The 25,392-nt window shown below is 33.9% G+C and overlaps 3 protein-coding genes and 1 pseudogene across 4 annotated transcripts in view; all 4 read left to right on the top strand.

Moving 5' to 3' along the window:
- LOC120212033 (callose synthase 3-like) overlaps nt 1-3,961 on the top strand; it is a 44,982-nt gene extending 41,021 nt beyond the window's left edge. Inside the window, exons 37-42 of the mRNA XM_039210471.1 lie at nt 695-807; nt 896-1,125; nt 1,233-2,030; nt 2,115-2,165; nt 2,688-2,873; nt 3,713-3,961. Of these exons, the coding sequence (XP_039066402.1) occupies nt 695-807; nt 896-1,125; nt 1,233-2,030; nt 2,115-2,165; nt 2,688-2,873; nt 3,713-3,961 (1,627 nt within the window). The remainder of the gene's footprint in view (nt 1-694; nt 808-895; nt 1,126-1,232; nt 2,031-2,114; nt 2,166-2,687; nt 2,874-3,712) is intronic.
- Nucleotides 3,962-5,203: 1,242 nt separating this feature from the next.
- On the top strand, nt 5,204-13,655 carry LOC120212032 (E3 ubiquitin-protein ligase BRE1-like 2). Of its 2 annotated transcripts, XM_039210469.1 has the most exons (19): nt 5,204-5,556; nt 6,458-6,619; nt 6,710-6,797; nt 6,928-7,158; nt 7,280-7,447; nt 7,684-7,877; nt 7,971-8,054; nt 8,166-8,285; nt 8,365-8,551; nt 8,641-8,801; nt 9,194-9,265; nt 9,472-9,548; nt 10,410-10,604; nt 11,692-11,764; nt 11,945-12,031; nt 12,159-12,296; nt 12,445-12,647; nt 13,119-13,281; nt 13,384-13,655. In XM_039210469.1, exons 1-19 carry the CDS (start codon nt 5,455-5,457, stop codon nt 13,513-13,515), a joined length of 2,637 nt encoding a protein of 878 aa, XP_039066400.1. In that variant the 5' UTR covers nt 5,204-5,454; the 3' UTR covers nt 13,516-13,655. The 2 variants fall into 2 exon arrangements, with proteins under 2 accessions (XP_039066400.1, XP_039066401.1); XM_039210470.1 differs by lacking the exons at nt 5,204-5,556; nt 6,458-6,619; nt 6,710-6,797; ... (1 more) ...; nt 7,280-7,447; nt 7,684-7,877 and having other exon boundaries at nt 8,373-8,551.
- A 1,839-nt stretch (nt 13,656-15,494) lies between these two features.
- On the top strand, nt 15,495-17,775 carry LOC120212001 (annotated as a pseudogene).
- A 4,570-nt stretch (nt 17,776-22,345) lies between these two features.
- Nucleotides 22,346-25,392, top strand: LOC120212030 (pentatricopeptide repeat-containing protein At2g39230, mitochondrial-like). Its single transcript, XM_039210465.1, has one exon. The coding sequence runs from the start codon at nt 22,360-22,362 to the stop codon at nt 24,832-24,834; it is 2,475 nt and encodes an 824-aa protein (XP_039066396.1). The 5' UTR covers nt 22,346-22,359; the 3' UTR covers nt 24,835-25,392.

Genomic DNA, 25,392 nt, shown 5'->3' with positions numbered 1-25,392 from the left:
TTGTTTCTCTACTGTCAAATTACTAGTAGCAACTCATCCCCCTTATTGTTTCTCTTCTTGCAGATTTAGATGTCACAAAACACTATCAATTTTTTCCCTTACTAATGAATCTTCCATGTCATGCTACTATGATACTAGTGAAGACAATGGATTGGATATGTGCAATTTCTATAAAATCCGAATCCGAATCTGAACCCAGAATTCTGCTTTAAAATTCGAATCTGTTTGTTATCCACCTTAATTTCGAGTATTACTATCCATATCTGAATCCAAAAGTAAACAAAATTATGTTTAGGATATACAAATCTGCTAAAATCTGCATCTAGCAAGTCCAAAAAAATGTTATTAAAATAGAACTTTTAAAAGTCAAGCGAATTATGGATTGGATATTCAAATATGTTATTCGTGAAAATAAAGTGAATTTGGATAATGGATATTTGGGGATTAGTATCAGTATCTGCTCTCAATCTGATGAGTATTATCCGAATCTGCAATAAGCAAGTTGGATAGCTGCAACTGTCCGAATCTGCACTATCCATTGCCATCCATCGTTCTTTGGGAAGGATGGAATGGAGGGGGTATACAGCGAAAGAAGCGTCAAAGGGGTCATTGTTTTATCTGTTTTTGTTTATAATTTTTATAACATTCTTTTAACATGCTAGATGACTTATGTACTGGTTTCCTGTTTGTATAGGGTTCGGTTCCATTATGGTCATCCAGATGTATTTGATAGGCTCTTTCACCTCACAAGAGGAGGTATCAGTAAAGCATCCAGAGTAATTAATTTGAGTGAAGATATTTTTGCTGGTAGGAATACCTCGATTTTTTGTAACAGTGTTTTATTTTTTTTGCCCATCTTCAATTTGTAACTTCTGTGATTTGCTTGTGATCGCAGGCTTCAATTCTACTCTTCGTGAAGGCAATGTCACCCATCATGAATACATACAAGTTGGGAAGGGAAGGGATGTGGGTCTAAATCAGATATCTATGTTTGAGGCCAAAATAGCTAATGGGAATGGTGAGCAGACACTGAGTCGAGATATGTACCGGCTTGGACATCGTTTTGACTTTTTCAGAATGTTGTCTTGTTATTTCACTACAGTTGGTTTTTATTTCAGTACTCTGGTAATTCTATTAACTTTTCCCTTTTATAAGATGTCATACAGGCTTCTCTCAAAAATAATAATAAGATGTCATATAGACACCAAGAATCATTCTGTGTTCTTTGGCAGGTAACAGTGCTCACTGTCTATGTGTTCCTTTATGGGCGCCTCTATCTTGTATTGAGTGGCCTTGAACAAGGATTGAGTCAGCAACCAGCAATTCGTGATAATAAACCTCTCCAAGTGGCTCTTGCTTCTCAATCTATTGTTCAAATTGGATTTTTGATGGCATTGCCCATGTTGATGGAAATTGGATTGGAGAAGGGTTTCCAAACTGCATTGAGTGAATTTATATTAATGCAACTGCAATTGGCACCAGTATTTTTCACGTTTTCTCTTGGAACAAAAACCCACTATTATGGAAGGACATTGCTTCATGGAGGTGCTAAGTACAGGGCTACAGGCCGAGGGTTTGTGGTGTTTCATGCCAAGTTTGCTGATAACTACCGGCTTTATTCACGCAGCCATTTTGTTAAGGGTATTGAGATGATGATTTTGCTTCTAGTGTACCAAATCTTTGGTCATACTTACAGAAGTTCAGTTGCTTATGTATTAATCATTGCTTCATTGTGGTTTATGGTGGGAACATGGCTTTTTGCTCCCTTCCTTTTCAATCCTTCGGGTTTTGAGTGGCAGAAGATTGTTGATGATTGGACTGATTGGAATAAATGGATAAACAATAGAGGTGGTATAGGTGTACTTTCAGAAAAAAGTTGGGAATCATGGTGGGAGGAAGAGCAAGAGCATCTTCAATATTCTGGGATGCGTGGTATTATTGCTGAGATTTTGTTAGCTTTACGATTCTTTAGCTACCAGTACGGGCTTGTCTATCACTTGCATATTACAAGGAAAACCCAAAATTTCTTGGTATATTCCTCTCTATTTTTATGGCTATTCCCCCCCCCTAATATACGTCATTTACAGTTGGGCATTTTCATCCACTTGTAACAGGTCTACGGTGCATCATGGCTGGTGATCGTTCTGATCATGTCTGTAATGAAGGTAGGTGGCTAGTTAATAATTCCTTAGTATCTCCTTGAGGTTAGAGTAGGCATAAGTTGTCATCAACCATTTTATTTTTCCTGTTAATATTCCTCTCAGCTCAATCAGGTTTATTGTTTAGTTATTCTTTTGTTTTCTCTGTACTAATGTATTTATCTAAATGAGAACATTTTCAAGAAAAAAAAATCAAGTCGGACTTTTTGCTTGGTAAACAGGGTTTAAATTAATTTGTATCGTGGTTTACTGGACCATGGTCAACTGCTGATAACAATACTGCTTAAAAGATAAAACAATCAAATTTTCCAAAATATGGTTATAATTTATTATTTGTTTGCAGCATACAAGAAAATGATGTAATCAACGACCCTTTCCAGTATCACAACTGTTCCATCTTCCTATTTTATGCTGTCAATGTTTCCATAAAATTATGACTCATGTTGATCTTATGATCTCTAATTTGGAAGTTGAAATGTACCTGTCTTGATGATTTTTCATTTTATCCTTCTTCTTTTTTTGGCTTAGACTGTATCTGTTGGAAGGCGAAAGCTCAGTGCAAGTTATCAACTTGTTTTCCGGCTCATGAAGGGATTAATATTCTTGACATTCGTGGCCATTCTGGTTATTATGGTCACACTCGCTAAGATGACAATTCAAGACATTATAGTATGCATTTTTATTTTCATGCCTACGGGTTGGGGAATGCTTCTGGTAAGCACGTCTCCTGTCTTACAGTTTTACAATCATATGGTAATAGTTATCTTGCATGGTTTTCTTTTAGTTCTCAAATGTTCATTTTATATCTTGAAGCTCAAAACATGATCTTACAACTTCTATGCATTGTTGTTTTCCAAACAAAATTGGTATAACAACTAAAAGGATGCCCCTAACATTTGATTAAATAGTCACTTAACCCTTATTTTTTTGGGATTGTTTTGACCTCAACGTTTCATTTTTGGGCAAAATGACCCATGATTGAATGGAAACCATTAGTTGACTGACTAACAGTCAACGCTCTCTGCTGATGTGACATATGCACATAAAATTTTTGAGGACGTGGCATGTTTCACATAATTATTCATGTAAATGTGGCATGTACCATGTCAGCTCTATGGATACATGTCACATCAGCGAAGAGCGTCGACCCTTATTCAATCCAATTATGGGGTCATTTTTCCTCAAAATAAAATGTTGGGGGCAAAGTGTTCAAAAAAAAAGAATAGAGGCTAAAGCAACTATTTAATCAAATATCAAGAGCATTTTTCGTCATTATGCCAACAAAATTTGCCTTTTGAACTAGAGTGCTTATCTGTTATGGGTTGCCTTTTGTTCCTCTCCAAGAAGCTATAGTGATCTGCACCTTGAATTATTTTGTTCTTAAATGGTAAAGGCATTCGATCATAGTGCACCAGTCCCACATTTCTTTCTTCTTGGGACACATTTTATTTGAAGCCAATAATTTGTTGAATGCTTGTGAAGATTTACAGGAGTCTAAAGTCCCCTTGAAAATGACAACCTAATCTAATCATTGCTGTTTTCATATGTATCAGATTGCTCAGGCTTTAAGGCCGCTTGTTAAGAAAGCTGGTTTCTGGGGATCAGTTCGAACACTTGCTCGTGGATACGAGATTGTAATGGGCTTGCTTCTCTTCACTCCTGTTGCATTCCTTGCCTGGTTTCCTTTTGTCTCCGAGTTCCAGACTCGAATGCTTTTCAACCAAGCATTCAGCAGAGGTCTGCAGATTTCACGTATTCTCGGTGGGCAACGCAAAGACCGCGCTTCTCGTCACAAGGAGTAATCGTTCTAGGCACCTGGATTTGTAATTATATTGATGAAGACAATCTTGTCAATTGTTGTTCTAATTATATCATGATTATGGAATCCAAGAGGGGAGCAGATAATCTTGGCATTTGGAATGTAAGTATTATGCATGGTATGTATGGGTGCAGTTGTTTAACTCTAGCATGTATGTTATGTATGATGATCAATGTATTTTGCCAGCTAGACACTGGTTGAAATGGGAATGGATGTTTATTTGGTGATGAATTACTTTCTTTTTACTTTAGCAGATGGATTAATTTCTCAAGGCGTGTCTTTTGCCGATAAGCATAGGCCATAGACCAGAGTTTTTGGCTGATAAGCAGTGGCCATGTACTAATAAATGTTTAGGTGGTTTGATTTTAGTGTATACTATATATTTACTCGTTCAATTATTCACACAGTTCGGTTTTAGTTGTTCAACTATATTTTTCTTTTTCAAAATTATGCATGGCATTACGATTTAGTTTTATTTTGATCACCCCTTAAAAATTTAAATACATTTAAAAAAATCAATGATGTGATTCTCTTATGATGATATATCTGTTAGTTTTAAATAGTGAGTGATCAAAATGAAATCAAAACGTTAGGTATGATTTAAAAGATATAATTTGGTGATCATAATGGAATCACATGAATAATTAGATGACTAAGTATATAGTTTACTCTTGATTTTATCAGTCCTTAATAACCAAATACTAATATTCTGATTTGTTAATGCTAGTTGCATGTATCCAAATCTTTGTAGGAGGGGAATGTCATGCGTCTTATTTAAGGTTTATGTTTTAAATTTTAGGGTTCTAAGATAGATTTATATATATATATATATATATATATATATATATGTTTAGGTGTGTATAATAAATTTTACACACCCACACACTATATATCAATTTAATGTATTTATAAAAAATAAAATATTATAATATATATATATATATATTTAGTATAATTATTAATAATTATCTTATTAATCAATCCATATCATTGAGATATATTATAAGAATAAATCTCTCATGTTATTTTAATTAAAAAAAAAGAAAAAATTCAAACACAAGATTGTTTTATACATAAACATTTTAAAAATTTAAATATTATTGAATTTTAAAAAAAAAATCATTTCCATAAGATAAACACAGGAACTAATTGATCACTGAATAATTGGGCCTCGGGCTTGCCGGCGGGTTCTTCTCAGTATTTAGGGCTGAGATAATACAGAACTACTGCAAATTGGGGAGCGCTGGTTGGAGAGAAACGAAGCCAAACGGTAAACGTTGTCGTATTGAGTGCTGATGCTTCTTTACTCTGTAGAAAGCATATGCCTGGGCTGGATTCTCTCTTTCTCGGAGCGAGAAAACTTTGTTAGGGTTTTGGGAACGCATGATGATAGTATTTGATGGTGTGGCGAAAGAGTAATCAGCGGTGAAATAGAGGGGAAGAGGGTGTGCAAATCGCTAATACTAGCATCAGTAAATGGAAAGTTTTGAATCTGAAGAACCAGAGAAGAAGAGACCTCACTTGGATTCTCCATCCATGGCTCGTAATTCCTCCACTTCTCCCAATCATGTCAAATCTGTAATTATCTCTCTCAAACTTTTTAATAAAAAATTGATTTATCCTCTTTTTTTAATCTTTTTTTTCCTGTAATTTATTCTCAAATCACAATTGGGTATGGAATGAATTTCGTTTTTGTCTTGTAGCCAGTAAGAAATGTTCATCTGTAATTAATGGGCATTTCTTTCAACAGCTTATATCCTAATTTTTTAATGCTATTATTATTTTGTTTAGCTACTAATCGAAACTTTCGATTTCAAATGCTTTCTCCTCTGGAATAGGAGGATTTAAGTTTTTGTGGACCAATTATGAATTCGAGATTTAATTGAATTGATAATTGTTGATAGAAGTAGTTTTCTGTGAAACTCGATTCCCCTGCCCCTGTGGGTTTTTACTGGGGGAGGAGAAAGAAAAACATTTTCTCTGAAGTCTGCTAGGGTTATGCAAATCCATTTTGATCACAACTTGAGTGGTCTAATCTTTAGTTATATGGTGGTCCCTTTTCTGATTCAAACCGTTCCTAGACTTATCATAAGTTCGTTCATTAAGCATCTAATCATATGCATGGGCACCATTGGTCCACTACCAGTTTACACATTTTTCTGGGTTGAGAAGATAAGCCCTTTGCACGACCTAATTCAATATTAGGCATACCTGTTGGTGAATGGAGATGTACTGTCTCCTGCCTCCCGATTGAATTTGCCTTTCACTTTTTATCCATGCTTTGTTTTTTTCGGACTTTCATCTTGCTATGATCAGGTTATTTCTACATACACCCCAATTTGTAAGACTGGTGAACATGTTAAGCAAATTCAAAATTCCAAAAATCAATTTCGATTGGTTTTTCCCCTGTATGTATATGAATTTGTATTTTATTTCTCTTACCCATTTGACTTGAAATATAGTGGATTTTTTTATCCAGGTTGATGCAGCAGTTCTGCAGTACCAGAATCAAAAACTTGTCCAGCAGTTAGATATTCAGAAACATGAGTTGCATGATCTTGAAACCAAAATTGCAAAACTAAAAGAAAATCAAACCTCCTATGATGATATGTTGATAACTGTGAATCAACTTTGGAATCAGGTACTTTTTCATGGCACTCTTTTACTGCTGCATCTTTTGTGATTATCATTATTTTTTTCTATTATGTTTTTTTGTTACTCTTCTATATAGTTGGTTGATGATATGGTCTTGCTTGGAATACGAGCTGGTGGAGGCCATAATGCTTTACAAATCTTGGACCATGCTGACAATTCTCGAGGTTTGGATCATAGAACAATTTTTTTTTTTGTGTTTTTGGGAGTTAGGAGAGGTGGTCCTATGTCTTCTATAATAAAAATTATGTCAAGTGTTAGTTTTCTCAATAATTAATTAACTTGAGCTCTCTTTAGGTTCTATACCATCATGCCCTGTGGAGGAGATGTTTCTTTGTAGGCTTCTAGAAACAGATTTTATTGATATTAGTGACGAAGATGTGATTGCAAATTATGTTGAACAAGTGTTATCTGCCCGCCATTCATCCATGAGGGATTTGATAAAATCTCTGGAGGATAGCATCTCTTCTGAGAGGATGAAAACTGAGAGCGTGATTTTTTCTTTGAATGGAAAATTATCTGTTGAAGGTTAGATTTTTCAGTTGCTTAGTAATTATTCATTCCGCATGTTTTATGTGATTTTTCATTTTTTTTTCATTATTCAGTGCTTCTTTCCACAGTTTTATATTGATTTTTACATATTTCTCAGACACACTAATGCATCTCACAAAGATTGATGATATGATGAAAGAAGAGGCTAAATATTTGCATGATATGATCAACGCTCTACATATGAAGCATAAAGAATATGCGGATGGTATTCAAACATATATAAGCAGCCATTTAACTGACCGGTCTGAAATTAAACGTCTTCAAGGTATTTGCTAGTTCAACTTTTAGAAGATACTTGTATTTTATACACTATTAATTAGATATAGATGCATCCAGAAACCACCTAACATATATAAATGAAATTCACAACAGCAAATTTGGTACCAGCAGAATTTCTGTATGCTGGCAACCTGGCTGGTTGTTAGTCACTGCCTCGATTTTCTGTTCCTTTCTTTTTAGGTCGTCTCATGATTCTATGTTATAATTTATTGATACTGAAAGGTGAACTGGAAGAAATCATGGCCGAACTTGAAGAAAGCAGAAGAAAACTAGTTGATCTGAAAATGCAGAAGAATATAGCCTCTGGGTTGCATGCATCAACTACAGTTGAAGCAAATGGCAGCTTGTCACCAGAAAAACCTGCAGACAAGATGATGGGTTTGCGGGAGATAAAGGATTTGATTGAGGAGACAAAGGTATTGGTTTGCGTAGCTGTAATTTTTTCTTTTTTGCTTCTCTATCTTTGTTTGACTAATCCCGTAGGATATGTTACTAAACAAGTGTTGCAGATAGTGGCAGCAGATAGGCTTTCTGAACTTCAAGATGCACAGGAACAGTACCTAATATATTCAAAACAACTTGAGGATCTTCAGGTTTGCTTGGATTTTTTACCTTTGAAAGCTGTTTTTCTTTTTAGTTAAAGTGCTGTTTTGAATAACACCTTGTGTTCTAGTAATTTAATTCACAAATTTTTATTCTTTTAGAATGAACTGAAGGATGACAAATACATATATTCTTCTCGGCTTTACACTTTGTTAAATGATCAACTTCAGCATTGGAATGCTGAAATGGAACAATACAAAGCCCTCTCAGATGCTCTGCAGGTTAAGCTGCATGATATCCTTTTTCACATGCTTTTGTTGTTTGATAACTTTTTGGTCTGTCTTGAAAGTATAATTTCAGAGTGACAGGTTACTTGTCACGAGGAGGGAGAAGGAACTAAATATGAAAGTTGAGTCAGCAGATTCTGTTAGGAATGCAATTGATAATGTTGGTTCTAGAATTGAAGAGCTAAATCTGCAGCTTCAGAAGTGTATCATAGAAAGAAATGATCTTGAAATTAAAATGGAAGAAGCTATCCAAGATGCAGGTAAAATAGTGCGGTTGTACATTTTAAAGTTATAAATTTAAGGTGGAAATTTTGGATCTTTTGGTTTATTTAAATGATACCTTTCACAGGAAGAAATGATATTAAAGCAGAAATTCGTGTGATGGCATCAGCTCTGTCCAAGGAAATGGGAATGCTGGAAGCTCAGCTGAACCGCTGGAAGGAGATTGCACATGAAGCGATTTCTTTGCTTGAAGAAGTCCAAACACTAAAAGCTTTGCTAAGTGATAAGGTTTTTATCTTATCCTTATTAGTTCTTTTCGGGGAATAAAAGTTTGAAAGTTTCCAATATGGATAGAATATCATTTTGGAAGTTATTTGTGCACCACCATTTGCCTTTTATTCTTTCAATGTTATGTGCTGTTTATCCAGAAAAGTTCATTTTCCTGTTTTATTAGTTCTTCATTTTATTATTAAGCATGTGATTTGAAGCAGATTGTGGTCTTTCCCAAAATGGATCTATATTTCTTAACTTTTTGTGTAGAATGAAGAAAGATCTTTATAATATGAATTTTGAATGTTTTGAAGCTTTTTAGTTGCTAATTGTCAATTTTTTAAACATATTGGTTGCTCGGATATGTTCAATCTCTAATCTTTGTGCTTTTGTGTAAAAATTTCCAATAGACAAACCTACAAAAGTGCTTGGCAGAAGAGTGTGCTGAACGGATTGTGGAAATCAAGTCTCTCAATGATTTGGTATGTCTATTCTTTTGATCCAGTTCTTGTTCCCCCTTCTTTGCTCATTACAATATTGGGGAAAGGGGAAATGCATCAGCTGGGGCTGGAATCCAGGCTTGAGTTCTTGCTTCCCTAGAAATTCCAACCACCTTTGTTTGTTATATATAAGTTTTTTATTTTCTATGATGAATAAGATATTTATTATTGAATATTCACTTATGCAGATTGAGAAATTGCAGAAGGAAAAATTGGAATTGCAAATTTTCTTGGATATGTATGGCCAAGAAGGCTACGATAATAGGTATGCTAATTTGACAATTTATTGAGACACAAAGTAAGAAAGTGAAAATGCAATGAAATAAGAAAAACCTTCCTTAGTTCTATATACAAGATGTGGATCTTTCTGTTAAATCTTCATCTTACTTTCTTTTTTGTGTAAATCCTTAGATTGTACATTGTTTGTACTTCATGCTTGAAGTGAAACAAATCTATAATTAGTGCTTCCTAGATTCAGAAACAAATGACTTTTTGTGCGAAATTGCTATTAAACAAACCTCGAATTTTAATTTTGAATTTATTGGACACACAGAGTAAGGACGTGAAAATGCAATGAAATAAGAAATTACTTCCTTAGCTCTATATACAAGCTGTGGATCTTCCTGTTAAATTTTCATCTGACTTCCTTTTTGTGCATTGTTTGTACTTCGTGTTTGACGTGAAACAAATCTATAATTAGTGCTCCCTAGATTCAGAAGCAAATTACTTTTTGTGCGAAACTGCTATTAAACAAACCTATAATTTTAATTTTTATGGAAGTTGATACTGAAATAGAAAAATATTTTAAGTTCAATGTTTACATATTTTCTTTTCTTGTTGGTGCGCGTTAAAACTTACAGTTTCTTCTAATTCTCATGCAGACAAAGGCAAGAAGCTGTAAGCGATTCTAAATTTGAAATTCTGTTCTTTAGTTGTTTTATCTTATTAGATTGACCTGGGAATTGTGATATAGTTTCAGCTACAATTTATACATTGACAATAATTATGCCTTCTTCCCTATCATATCATTTGCATAACTATTTTCTAGTTTTATTGGCTTCTTATGACTTCTCTTTCTATCATTTCTAGTTTAATTAACAATTTAGGTTCTCGACTTAAATTTCAGAGATGTGACGGAAATAATAGAATCAAGAAATAAAGCTTATTCACAAGCTGAAATCTTGAAAAATGCTTTGGATGAACATAGTCTAGAACTAAGAGTGAAAGCTGCTAAGGAGGCCGAGGTTGCTTGCCAAGAAAGGCTTTCTGTTGCTGAAGCTGAAATAGCCGACTTAAGAGCTAAACTGGATGCTTCTGAGAGGTTTGTACATTTGTAGTTTTTGGTTTGTATCTGAATGTTGTTTCATTGATGTTTCTTGGTTTGCAATGATAGTGATTTGACTGAAAGGACGTTGATTGAGGATGCAAATATGCAAGTTGTAAATTAAATTATATAGGATTTTTATTTTATATTTTAGGGGTTTAATTGTAACTTATGCAGATCTTTAGGACATTTAGATTTTTAGGTTATTTTAAAACAGCCCATGCACCTTTTTCAGAATTCTCAAGTTTGCCTTTATCGTCCTTTGAGCATTTATTTATGCTCTTACTTCGTATGAAAAGTGAAAACTGCTAAATTCCATTATTTTCATGTCACCATATAGGTGATTGTTGTTGATGGAAGAGATTGAATGAAGCTATTAGTCACATATAGAATTAGGTATTTATACAAAAGAATATCTGCCTTAGAAAGGAAACAAATCAAGCTTAATGTAAAATTAAACATTAAACCAATTGATGCTTAATAGGTAGAATGCTTATTATGAGTTACCAAACTCCATATGTAGGATGATCCAAATTCTTAATGTAAAATTTTTGTGTTTGCATAAGAAGATTTGTAGTTTTTGAATATAAGTTTATGGTTCCTATCAAAAAAAAAAATATATATATATATAAGTTTATGGTTTCTATTTGGCTTAAACTAAAATAAACCCCTAAACTATACCCTTTATTTACTTTAAGTCCGTAAACTATTTTTTGGTCAAAATAAATCCTTAAACTATTATATTTAACTATTTTAAGTAGCTAAACTATTTTTTGGTCAAAATAATCCCCTAAACTATGCCCCTTTTTTGTTTTAAGTCCGTAAACTATACTTTTGGTCGAGACAAGTACATAGTTTTGCGTGACGTCAACATCTTGTTGGCTGGAAAAAAAATTAACTGAAAAAATAGCAGGACTTAAAATGGTTACATATAATAGTTTAAAGACTTAGAGAGAAAAAGGGGTGTAGTTTAGATGTTTATTTTTACTTGAGCCTTTCTGTTTTTATGATTTGTTTCTTTTCATTTCTCAAAATTTCCATTTAGTATTATTATGTAACTATTTTATCCGAAAATAAATCACAGGGATGTTTTGGAGCTCACGGAGGCTATTAAAAGTAAAGATGGAGAGTCAGAAACATATATTTCGGAAATTGAGGTTTTTCTGAGATTCTCTTTCTTAGGGAAAAAAGTATTTATTCATTTTTTATTTCTGTCACCCTTCTTTCACAATAATTGAGTTGCTTGAGCTGCCTTTCCCTGGGTGCTACGTTTTCCGTTTACTGCCTTTTCTTTGTCCGCATGTTGTTGAGAGTTCTCTTTTATTTTATTTTTACAGACCATTGGCCAGGCATATGAAGATATGCAGGCACAGAACCAGCACCTGCTGCAGCAGATGACTGAGAGAGACGAATACAATATCAAGGTCCAATTGCATATTATGTGCCTTGTATTTCGACCGTATTCTTTCTATCTGTATATTGTCAGTTAAGTTCCGTTTTCTGGTCTTGAAACTTGGGCCACTTTTGTAATTGTGTTGGGATTAAATGCAGCTCGTCTCTGAGAGCGTAAAGACAAAGCAGACACATAGTTCCTTGCTCTCTGAAAAGCAGACATTAGCAAGGCAACTTAAGCAGGTCAATTCATCAATTGAATCTGTGAAAATGAGGATTGCACAGAGTGAGGAGCAGGTAAAATTTTTCATTACTGCTACTAAAATTCATTCCACAAAAGTTACCTTCTAAACGAGTTATGTTTTTATTCATTCATTCATTCATTTCTTTACTTAATCATCAATCGATAGCTTTTTTTGGCCAACCTGTAATTTAAACCTTGCAGATGAAAGTTTGTCTGACAGATGCTGTTAAATTCACGGAAGAGGATAGACATTTTATGATTAGCCTTGAAACTGCAAAGTCGGAGTTAGCTGATGCTGACAAGGAGTTCAAATGGCTTAAATCTTCTGCAGCATCTTGTGAGAAGGACTATGAGCAGCTCCAGCGAAAGGTGGATGAGTTCCGATCAAAGTTGGATAAGGAACAGTGAGTTTTCTTTTCTCTGTTTTTGGTGGATTTCCCAGGCTTATATTTTTTTCCTTGCCCATTTGTATTGTGTTTTGGTGGAATTAGAAGATGAAAAGCTTATATGTATGTTATCCGACTACAAAAAGCATTGTTCTGCTCCTACGTTACTCGGACTCGGTTGTGAGTTATTGGTACAACATGGGTAACATTTTCCATGTTTTTTGGGGGTCCTTAGAGGTTATAGCCATCAAGAGTCTTAGAGACGTCATAATGGTCAACAATTGCTACAGTAACAATGCTTTAGCCTATGCTCTTGCTGGCACGTTTCATCTTAGGCTTTCCCTGTATTGTAATGTATCCTTCAGGACTTCAGACGTGTTTCCTTGCAGAATACATACCTATTTTATTTTCATGTTTTAATTAAATTATTTAGGTGATCTTCAAATTAACTCTCTCTGTTGAAATGTTTTTCCCCCTTTCTAAATCCAGAAGCGAGAGGAAGAAGCATGAGGAAGAGCTCAATGAATTGAATAGTCAGGTTGCCGAGTTGAGTTCTGAAACTGGAGAGACTGCAATACAGAAGCTTCAGGATGAGATCAAGAATTGCAAGAATATTCTCAAATGTGGTGTATGTTTCGATCGGCCGAAGGAGGTGAGTGTGTTATGCTGGCATAATTTGTTACTTGTATATGTTTGTTTCCTTGGCCTTTCAGATTGCACTAATGGGTGTGGTGTTATTTTTCATATTGGGCAGGTTGTAATTGTGAAATGTTATCACCTATTTTGCAATCCATGTATACAGAGGAATTTAGAGATGCGGCACCGCAAATGCCCCGGCTGTGGAACCGCATTTGGTCAGAATGACGTTCGGTTTGTAAAAATATGAAGAGGTCTGTCCCTCCCATGGCCCTTGTATTTTGATTGTGATTTAGGTTAGTCAGAGTTAGCATCTGGAAACCATGGGTGCCCCTTTGGGCCCGAACTTAATAGTTATAGATATAAATATGTTACTTTTTTCCTTGTTCATATGGTAATAATTTGATCGGCATAGTATGGCATGTATGTCAATTGTAAATGGAAATCAAACTAGGTAAATCATCAGGAAATTGTTCCTTTGGAACTCTGGATCTGTTGGTTGTCTACTTTCTTACAGGTCGTGTTTAGTGTTAGAATCAAACGAGCATGTAGTGCAGGCAGGGGTATAAGGTGAAAACAAACTTATATTTTCATGCTAGTTGAAGGCTCATGTTATGCTGAGCAACCATGCACTAAAACATTTTCATTGTAGGAAGACATGATGTGGATATCTAATCGATTTTGGTTGATTCAATTCATGGGGCATGTTATTGTTTTACCATCAACAGTTTTTACAAGAAAAGTTTTCCATTCACTTTTATCGAGTGATTTTTTTATCTACCATTAGCTTTGCCAAGTACATGTGTCAAGGACATGTATAGTGATGTTTCATTCTGGACCCTATTCCCTTTTTTTAAGACATTTTGACTCTTAATGTTTTATTTTTAGGGTAAAAAAGTTCCCAACATTTGATTGAGTAGTCATTTTGACCTTTGTTCTTTTTTTTCCTAGAGTATTTTGGCCTTCAAACGCTGGTCGAAATTTTCCAAAAATATATATGCCAAAATGATTGTCTTGGTAAATATTGGGGGGTTAATTTTGATAGAGTATTTTGGCCTTCAAACGCTGGTCGAAATGTTCCAAAAATATATATGCCAAAATGATTGTCTTGGTAAATATTGGGGGTTAATTTTGATATTATACCAAAATTGTATTCTAATCAAGCTTTCAAGGTGAAGAATTCGAGAGTACGATGTCACTCATTATTAGTCCTAGTAAATATTGGGGGTTAATTTTGATAGTGGGGGAATTTGTTGATTTTTCATAATTTTGTTTCCACATAATTCACTATATGTTGCATCACAAACTCATTATCAGTCTTATTCAACACAAATGTCTCATTATTAAAAAATTTAAAAATTTCACATTAACAATTATATTTTTTAATGATGGAATATTAAATTAAAATTTAAACTAAATATTATATATAATTTAAAAAATTAATACAAAAATAAGTGTTTAAATTATATTTTTAAAAATATTAGTATTTAAATAATTTTTCGTTAAAACTCTATTAGCATTTTAGATATTTGAACGTGCAGTTAAAAATTTATGTTATGTGACATGTATCATGTTTTGATATTTTTAAAATTTTTAAAAATATTTTAGATTAAAAAAAATACCAATCGCGTACCCCCAACCTTTTTCCTTTTCTACCTTATCCCTATTACCTGCCACGGCTAAAGACCAGTTGTCACGGTCGACCGACCAAAGGGCGAATGACTGATCACCACATCTGATTAAATGATCAATTATTATGATTGATCTAAAGAATTTTTATGGTTTTGGAATTCTAAAATAAAAAATTTTAATTACACAGTTTTTTGCGTGATCGATAGGTTACGAAAGTATGGGTTTTTGTGTGGGTGGTTGGCTGGCCACAGTCGATTGACGTGTGGGTGGTGACCGACAATGATAAAGTAATTAAAATGAATTTTTTAAAAGTTTGAGGATTTTAAGAATAAAAAAGTAATCTAGGTTTTTTTAAATTATTTTTTTTATTTTTCAGAACATAACATGTATTACTTAACAGTGATTTTTAATGGTGATTGATGTCGGATACCTACAAATGTAACAATAAAAACGTTAAACATCTATTTTTAACGAAATTTTTTTAAACACTAAAATATTTTTCGAGTCCAAATTCAATCACTTATTTTTCTATTTAGTCAAAATAAAAATACAGTTTACCCTAAAATTTATTAGGAAACCCCTATAACGCGGCGTTTGTGCTGGGAAAACAAGGAGCAGAACCCATCTAATAGCAACAACTGTCGAGAACAAAATTAGCAAAAACATTGCAAAGATGAAACCCAAAAGAAGAAAAGGAAAATCAATCGGCAAAGATTCTTCAGCATCTCAGAATCTTGCACTTGTAAAGAACAGCTGATGAATGGAGCAGCAGGGGTTTCTAGCCGATGAAGTAATTTAAACCCCTGAAAAAATTGGAGGAATTGTCCTTGTCTCACGGAGGATCGGTGTGAATCTTCTGTCACTGTTTGTAGCTTGGAGAGCCTTAATTGGTGCGTTTTCTGCCCAGAATCGACCCGTTGAGTATCTGGAGCCTTCTAAAGCCATTGCATGCGCCGCCTGATTTCCTTGTCTTCCGATGAAGGTGAACGAGCAAGAGGAGAAGTGTTGCGCCGGAGACTTCGCATCACCTATCAGGTACCGAGTTCAGATAGGTCAATCTCGTTTCATCTTAGATATAATGGAAGTTGGATGTTCATTAATTTACTTTATAACTACGTTTATGACTTTTTTAAATCTGTTAAAGAGTGTCCATTTATACCTCTAGAATGAAAGCTTCTTATGCTGACCGTTTGGGTTTTGTTTAATCTTTTCAACTGTATTGCAGCTAAATATGCGTGACTTCCGATGCCGGCGGTTTTCCTTGTTGTTGTAATGTGTAAAACGAGATGAAACTTTGGAAAGGTGGTGTGCTTTTATGCCTGCATTGATTCATCGTCGATTCTTTTCTAATGATTTTGGATGATGAAGTCTGTAAAGTGGAAGCGTTTTGTCATGAATCCAGTGAGAGTTTCTTTCCATAAGCAGTGCTACTTCTCTTCAACCTTGTCCTCTTCACTTCAATGGATCTCCCCTCTACAATTCGTAAAAGCCAACTCTCGAAAAGCAGATCCTCCTCTGGAAACCTCACATGCCTCTATGGAGTCTCAAAGGATACCGAAATTTGTCTCTGACGAAACTGCCATCAGCTTGATTAAACGTGAGAAAGATCCGCAACGGGCTTTAGAAATAACAGGGTGTCAGAGCAGAAACGCTTTAGTCATAACAGTGCCACTTATGGAACCATCCTTCACAAGCTCGCACAATCAAAGAAGTTTCAGGCCATTGACTCATTACTTCGTCAAATGACTTATGAAACTCGTAGATTTCGTGAAGGTATATTCCTCAATCTCATGAAGCATCTCTCAAAGTTTTCTTTACATGATAGGGTGCTTGAGATGTTCAATGCAATTCAGCCCATTGTTCGTGAAAAGCCCTCTCTGAAAGCTATTTGTACTTCTCTCCTGATTGAATCAAACCAGGTTGATTTGGCCTGAGGTTTTCTATTGAACTCCAAGAAATCTCTCAGGTTGAGACCCAACACGTGCATTTTTAACATCTTAGTTAAACATCATTGTAGTAATGGAGATCTCGAATCTGCGTTTGAGGTCGTAGAGGAGATGGAATGTCCCGGGTTTCTTATCCCAAACCAATTACCTACTCAACCTTGATGGGTGGTCTCTGCGAAAGTGGTAAGAATCAGATATTGCCCGATGCCCTAACCTATAACGTGTTAATTAATGGCTTCTGTTGCAAAGGAAGGCCTGAAAGATAATGGAGTTTATGAAGAACAATGGATGCAGCCCTAATTTATTCAACTACACTGCCGGTGCTATGTGATGGAGGAAGGTGGCAAGAGGCCAAGGAGCTTTTTGTTGAGATGAAGAACTCCGTTCTGAACCTGATACAACTGGTTATACCACATTGATTAATTGCTTTGTAGGGAAGTCGAATTGATGAGGTGATGGTGTTGCTTAAGGAAATGAAGAAATATAAATGCCAAGCAGATATTGTTACTTTAAATGTATTACTTGGGGGATTATGCAGAGAAGGTAGGTTCGAAGAGGCGCTTCAGATGCTCGACAGCTCGAGAAACTGCCAAATGAGGGTGTTTACTTGAACAAAGCAAATTACAGAATTGTATTGAATGCATTGGGCCAAAATGATGAAATGGAGAAGGCAACTAGCTTGTTGGGTCTGATGTTGCGGGGGGGTTTTCTGCATTATGCAACATCGAATGAGCTGTTAATCCGACTTTGTAAACGATGCGGTTACGGCAATGTCGGGATTGGCCGAAACCGGGTTTAAACCAGAACTACATTGTTGGGAGTTTCTAATTGAACTGAATTGCAAAGAAAGGAAGTTGCTTCCTGTGTTTTCTAAATCCGACGAACGAAATAATTTGTCTCGACTATCGGAGTAAATAGATTTCTAAGTAAGAACATAGATGTGCTTGATTGAACAAGACAATGCATTGGATTAGACCCAAGTTGAATTAATATTAAATTTGATTATAGATTAAAATCACTTGAGGTTCATTATATATTTACTTCAATTTTGAGTAAATAATCTTTGATTTTGAGTAAATTTAGAGCTATTTATGTATGATTTGCATGCTCTGATGTAAGGAGTAGAGATGCACATAGCCGGATTTAAATCCGATTCGGATCGGATAAAAATCGATCCGGTTTTTTCACTAAGCCAAAAAATCGGTTTATAAAAAAACCGGTTCGGATCATAACCGGTTTGGAGAGACGGATGATGTAACCGGAGTAACCGGTTTCGGTTTGAAAAAAATCGGTTTTTTAAAAAACCGGTTTTTAATCCGGTAAAAAATCCGGTCATCCAATTTTTAAACCCCAGATCGGATTTTTAAACCCCAGACCGGATTTTTTTTCTGGATAAAAAACTGGTTTTTTATCCGGTTTTTTTTCAAACCGGTAAAAAATCCGGTCGTCCAATTTTTTCTCAAATCGGTTATACTATCCGGTTTTAAAATATCCGATCTGGTTTTAAAAAAATCGGTTTTTCCCAAATCCGGTTTCGGATATTTTTTGCACAAAATCGGATATTTGGATTTTTTGTACACCGGAGTAGAAAATTGAAGACTAATGTGTATGTAACTCATGATAGTTGCATTGAAGATATGTAATCATAACTCAATTAAAGATTATAATTGTATCTTATAAATGTCAAGGATGAATGATGTATACTCATACTTGATGTATTTGCATTTGTGAAAATAAATATGATCATGGGTCATTGTCATTTAGGGATGGGCATGAGTCGGTTGGGTTTCTGGTCGACTCGACTTGATCCGAAAAATTATATACCTTTCACCCGACCTAAACTAGACTCTAAAATTATACATCTTTCACCCGATTTGTCCTTTTTGAGATAAAACTCAAACTCAATTTGACTCAAAATAATATATTTATAAAAAAATATTACTTTTATTCAATAAAAAAATACTCAAAATGATATTTTTATTAAAAATATTACTTTTATTCAATAAAAAATAGAGATTTACTTGGAAAAAAAATATATAGAGAGAGAAGTTTTATTGTAATTATCCTTAAATATATAAGATAAAATTATATTTTTTCGGATCGAGTTGGGTTGGATACTTTTCAACTGAAATCTGATCTGACCCATTTCAAATATAATCTCTAAAAAAATTTGACATGAACCTATTTTTTTTAAATTCGCCTGGATAAAATCCGATCGAAACCCGTCGAGTTCAGTTTCGTGCCAATCCCTATTGCCATTCGTTATGAATCTTTACTCACAATGTTAATATATTTGTGTCATAGTGTAGTAACTGTTTTGTTTAATTATTATATTCATTTAAATTGATCCATTCAATAAATTTTTGCATCTATCTATTTATCTCTTGCGTATATTTGACTTTATGATTATCAAGCCATTCAACTGAATATAAATTACATTATTATTTATAATGTAAAATACAACATATATCATTGTAGTCCATAAATATTATTTAGAAAATTAATAGTAAAAACAAATAATATTACGTGTCAAACAATGATTTTAATGGGATGATTCTATAACGCTCGACGATCGACGATGAGCATCATTAATTTAATTATAAAAATTTAAAATTCTAAAGGAATCAATGTATAATTATAAATTAATTGAAAATTTAAGGGTAAATTATTTAAAATAAAAGGTAAATTATATCGTGACTACCTAACTATTGCCACTTTTTTTTATTTTGACCATCAATTTTAAAATTTTGTCAATCATGCCACTCAACTATTTAAATGCATTCAATTAAACCACTTGATGTTAATATTTAACGGAAAAGCAAATGTGGAAGTTAAAATATTTGGTATAATTACACATTTGATTAATATTACTTATATATTCAATCAATTTGGTCCTAATTTTAATAAATCAAATATACCAAAGTAGTTAATTGGAGAAGAAATTTAATGCCATCCAGTACAATTTTTCCTTTTTTTCTTTATCGACTTTTATAATTTCTAATAATAAAGTAAAATAAACATGTCAATGTTTGGTGATGATAAGTGCCTGCATGTCTCCATGTTCTTCGCTTTTTTAGCTTAAAATATTATATTTTACATTGATACACGTAAAATAATTAGTGTGACAAATGCATGTGTTTAAATTATATCTTTCAATGATTTTAGGAGTTTAAATTAGGTGTTTTATTTTATTTTGTAATTACTTTTAGACCGTTTGTTTAAAAATATTTATTTTTTATTAGTCAGTTATCCACGTATTATAACTTTATTTTTACCAAATTTGTGACATTATAAGTAAAATCTAATTGTTTTGGATTATTTTTTAAGAGTTTAAATTTAAAAAACGGTGGTCAAAATAAAAAGAGTTAATAGTTAGGTGGTCACTTGTATATTTTACCTTTTATTTTAAATAATTTACCTATAACTTTTCACCTAATTTATAATTATACGTTGAGCCCTTTAGAATTTTAAATTTTTATGAATTAAATTAGTGGTGTTCATCGGTGCTCTTCGAACGATGTAGAATTTTCCTTTTTTAATGATCATTGATGGGTCAAATAAAATAAAACCTTAAATACCTTAAATGATAACTTTGAAAAGGTTAAGACCTACTTCAAATAAGAAAGTTAGACACCTAATATAAATAAAAGATATAATTTAAAGACTTGTTTTTTTATTAAACATAAATTAAACAATAGAGTTTTTCAATGATCATTAAACCCAGGGGCTTCGAAATGACACCTTTTTCAATTTGTGTCAATATGATCACTGAAATATTTAAATGGTTTCAATGTAGCCACATGCCGTTAACATTTAACGGAAGTGTTTTAACAAAATTGGTATAAATAAGGTATGAATCCTTGTAAAGTTACGTATTCACGGCGTTGACACCCTGCTTTGTTTTATTCCATTTTGGTCACTATATGCATTTGATTTGTTTCCTTGGATGATCATTTAATGCAATTTGATCCCGATTTTGTTTTTATGCCATAACCACTTAGCTAATACTCACACTTGTTATTGAGATAATACATATGTTATATAACTTTTCAAGTTTAGGTAGAAAAAAATTAAAATAACTTAATTGGATTTGAACCCAAAATGAATTAGTAATCAAGCAAGCCTTAATTAAGCTAAAGCTAATACTTCATATGTTCCATAAAAGTAGTCCATTATTGATTTTTTTTCTGGTCATTTTTTTTAAAAAAATTGACTAATTATTATTTAAAATTTATAATTGATAAAAATATGTTTTAAAAACCTTCAATCAAGTATTTTTAAATATATATTTTATAAAATTTAATTATTTAAAATATTTAAAATAATCAAGGCTAAAGTTTAAATTTTTTGACTTTTTAGATGTCAACAAGAGACAGATTTTATGGAACGGAGGGAGTATTTAGGAATCAATTATAATATTATATAAAAATATTATATTATAGTTAATGATAAAAACGGATAAGTAAGAACATACATATAGACCAATTGAGAATACGACAACACTTAAATCATTAGAATAAATCTAATAATTTATTTATAATCGATTTAAGATTTTAATGATTATATATATGAAATCATTAAAAGATAGTTTAATATTCAAATTATAAATTTATATTTTGATTTTAAACTGTGCTCGTGAGTTCGGGTATGTTAAATAGATTTTTAATTTAATTTTAAATATAATTTCATATATATAATCATGAATAAATAAATATAATTTTAATAATTTTAATTGTAAAAATATTAAAATATTAAATTAATTATAAAAAATATATTAGATTTTTAGCAATTTAAGTGTTATCATGTTCTCAATTGGCCTAGATTTAAGTCCTCGTTTATTTTTATTTCTATAAAAAAATATTTTAATTGATTCCTAAATATTAGATTTAGCCTATTGGTTAAGGCTTTGCTTGGTTACTAACTGATATTGGGTTCAAATGCAATTAAGTTATTTTAGTTTTATTTTTTTACCTAAACCTGAACAAGTTATATAACATATGTATTAACTTGATAACAAGTGTGAGAATTGGCTAAGCGATTAAATCTAAAATCTAGGGAATTTAATCTATAAATTTAATATATTACTAGAATAAAATAGTTTAAAGTTAATGCTTAAATTAAGGCATTAGACAAATTAAAAACAGAATCAATATCAAATTGCATTAAATGAAAATCAAAAGGAACAAATCATATACAAGTAGTGACCAAAATAGAAGAAAACAAAATAGGGTGCCAACGATGTAAATACATAACTTTACAAAGATCTGCACCTTATTTATACCAATTTTTTTTAGCTGTCACTTAAACGCATTCTCTAAATGTTGACGGCATGTTGCTATATTGAAATCATTTAAATATTTTAGTGGTCATATTGATATAAATTTAAAAAAGATGATCATTTAGAGACCAAACCCATAGATGAGTGGTCATTTGTGTAGATTACCCTTTTTTCTGTCTTTTCCTTTCAAAATCAGGGTTTATTCATCAAGCTCTGGTTCGGTTGTGTGGTGAGCCAAATGAAGTCTCCATTAAAAACTCCTTCATCCATTCCACCTTTCTTTCTCCGTCGTTTCCCAATCCCCAAACACATATGCTCTCAGCCCCAAACCCCAATTCCCACTGAGAAAATCACCTCAGATTCAAGCTTGACCCAAACCCATGTGATAAACGCTCTTCTATGTCACAAAAACGACCCCGTATCGGCTTTGAACTACTTCCGTTCCGTCAAAAAGAAAGGAGGGTTTGTTGAAAGCATTGATGTCTTTTGTGTTCTGCTTCACATTTTGGTTGGTTCTTCACAGACCCAAAAACAAGCTAAGTATTTGCTTAACGATAATTTCGGTTCTGACCGTTCAGGGCCCGCTCCTTCTGTTTTCTTAGATCATTTGGTTGTTACCTCGAAAAGATTCAATTTCGAGTTGAATTCGATAGCGTTTAATTACTTATTGAACAGTTATGTTAGAGTCAATAGGATTGATGATGCCGTGGATTGTTTTCATGGAATGCTTGAGCGTGATGTGGTTCCTTGGATTCCCTTTATGAATAGTCTTTTAACAGCATTGTTTAGGAGGAATTTGATGGATAAAGCTAGGGAGTTGTATGGTAAGATGGTTTCCATCGGAGCTAGAGGCGATTCTTTTACGGTGTATGCGATGATTCGTGCTTTTTTGAAAGAAGGGAAGCCATGGGAAGCTGAGGGATTCTTTAGGGAGGCGAAGGCTCAAGGGATAGACCTTGATGCAGGGGTTTATAGTATTGCTATTCTCGCTGCTTGTCAGAAACCTGATTTGAACATGGCTGGAGAGTTATTGAGGGAAATGCAGGGAAGGGGATGGCTGCCTTCTGAGGGTACGTTAACAACGGTTATCGGGGCTTTCGTAAAACAGGGAAAGTTGGCAGAGGCGTTGAGGCTCAAGGATGAGATGTTGAGTTCTGGGATGCCATTGAACGTGGTGGTTGCGACTAGTTTAGTGAAGGGGTATTGCAAGCAAGGTGATATCGATCGGGCTTTGGATTTGTTCAATAAGATTAAGGAGGATGGGGTTGCTCCTAACAAGGTTACCTATACAGTTTTGATTGAATGGTGTTGTAGGAATAGGACTGTTGAAAAGGCATATGAGCTCTATGAAGAAATGAAAACCATGGGTATACAACCTACTGTTTTCAATGTGAATTCCTTGATTCGCGGGTTCTTAGAAGTCCATTCACTAAATGAGGCATCGAGTTTGTTTGATGAGGCAGTTGAGTCCGGCATTGCCACTGTTTATACATATAATATTTTCTTATACCATTTCTCTAAGGATGGTAAAGTGAAAGAAGCTTGCGGTTTATGGCAGAGAATGGTGACTAATGGCCTTGTACCAAGTAATGTTACTTATAATAACATGATACTTGCCTACTGTAAAGTGGGGGACATGGATATGGCACATACTATATTTTCGGAGATGGTTGAACGGGGCTTTAAACCTAATGTCATCACCTATTCGATGTTAATTGATGGGCATTTCAGTAAAGGTGACGCTGAACGGGCATTAGACGTGTTTTATGAAATGGTGGGTGTGCATATTGCCCCTTCGGACTACACATTCAATATAATCATCAACGGTTTGAGCAAAGTCGGTCGTACATGCGAGGCTAGGGATATATTGAAGATATTTGTCCAAAAGGGTTTTATCCCGTCATGTATGACATACAATAGCATTATCAATGGATTTGTTAAAGAGGGTGCCATGGACTTTGCCTTGAGAGTTTATAGAGAAATGTGTGAAAGTGGAATTTCTCCCAATGTTATCACATATACATCAATGGTGAATGGATTATGCAAATGCGATAACATGGATCTTGCCTTGAAAATGCATTACGAGATGAAAAGCAAGGGTCTTCAATTGGATGTTCCTGCATTCAGTGCCCTCATCGATGGGTTTTGCAAGAAGCGTGACATGGTCCGAGCAGGTGAGCTTTTTTCCGAACTCCAGCAAGTCGGGTTATCTCCTAACGAAATTGTTTACGGCAGCATGATTAGTGGGTTTAGGAATGTAAATAATATGGAAGCAGCTAATGAGTTGCACAAGAAAATGATAAGTGACGGAATTCCTTGTGATCTACATATTTACACCACACTAATTGATGGATTTCTGAGAGAGAGTAAGTTACTTCTTGCCTCTGATCTTTACTCAGAGATGCTTGCCAAGGGTATTGTGCCTGATATAGTCACTTATACTGTTCTGTTAAATGGTCTTTGTAAGAAAGAGCAGCTCGAGAATGCTCACAAGATTTTGAAAGAGATGGATCGACAGGGCGTTACTCCTAACGTTCTTATATATAATTCTTTGATTGTGGGACACTTCCGAGAAGGGAATCTCGAAGAGGCTTCAAGATTGCATAATGAAATGCTTGACAGAGGTCTTGTACCCGACGACATGACTTATGATATACTCATAAATGGAAAAGTCAAGGGTGAAAATACGCCTTCTGGAGTTTCATGCGCATAATTAGCCAACAAATTTCTGCTATTGAAATGCTCTATATTTCGATGGATTTCGAAGACTGTTGACAAGAAGCATACAGGGAACTCCAGGTTTGTGTATGACTACATCAACCTCCCAGGTTGTCGAGTCACATCAGATCTATATAATAAGCTGCAATCTTCAAACGATATGGTAATAATTCCTTCCCTTGAAAATAACTTTTGACAAGTCCATCTTCTTTCTTCTCGATCAGTTTGTTTAATTATGCCGTGGACTAGTGATACTTTTTTTCTCTACGCCTGCCTTCTTGCTTACATAGATAAAATGTTCGGTTTCGGTGTGCGAGTACCGCCCGGAAATCCTCCTGTTATTTTCCTGTTTACTTTTGATATCTGGTTGATGTCACCATGGATAGAAGAGGGTGTAGTTTGGCTATGAACACCATGGTTAGGCAAAGATATGATCTGAATTCTCTAGGGAAGATAAAAGATTGAGCTGCAGTGCTTGTGAGCTTATGTTCCCTGTACATTAGCCCTTGCTTTAAACTCCAAATTTGGAATCCAGTGTTAAAAGTTTCTCTTC

Source organism: Hibiscus syriacus, unplaced genomic scaffold (assembly GCF_006381635.1).
Source record: "Hibiscus syriacus cultivar Baekdansim isolate YM2019G1 unplaced genomic scaffold, ASM638163v2 tig00109991_pilon, whole genome shotgun sequence".
Lineage (NCBI taxonomy): Eukaryota > Viridiplantae > Streptophyta > Magnoliopsida > Malvales > Malvaceae > Hibiscus > Hibiscus syriacus.
The sequence above is the reverse complement of the archived record's forward strand: the minus strand, read 5'-3'. Positions and strand labels throughout refer to the sequence as shown.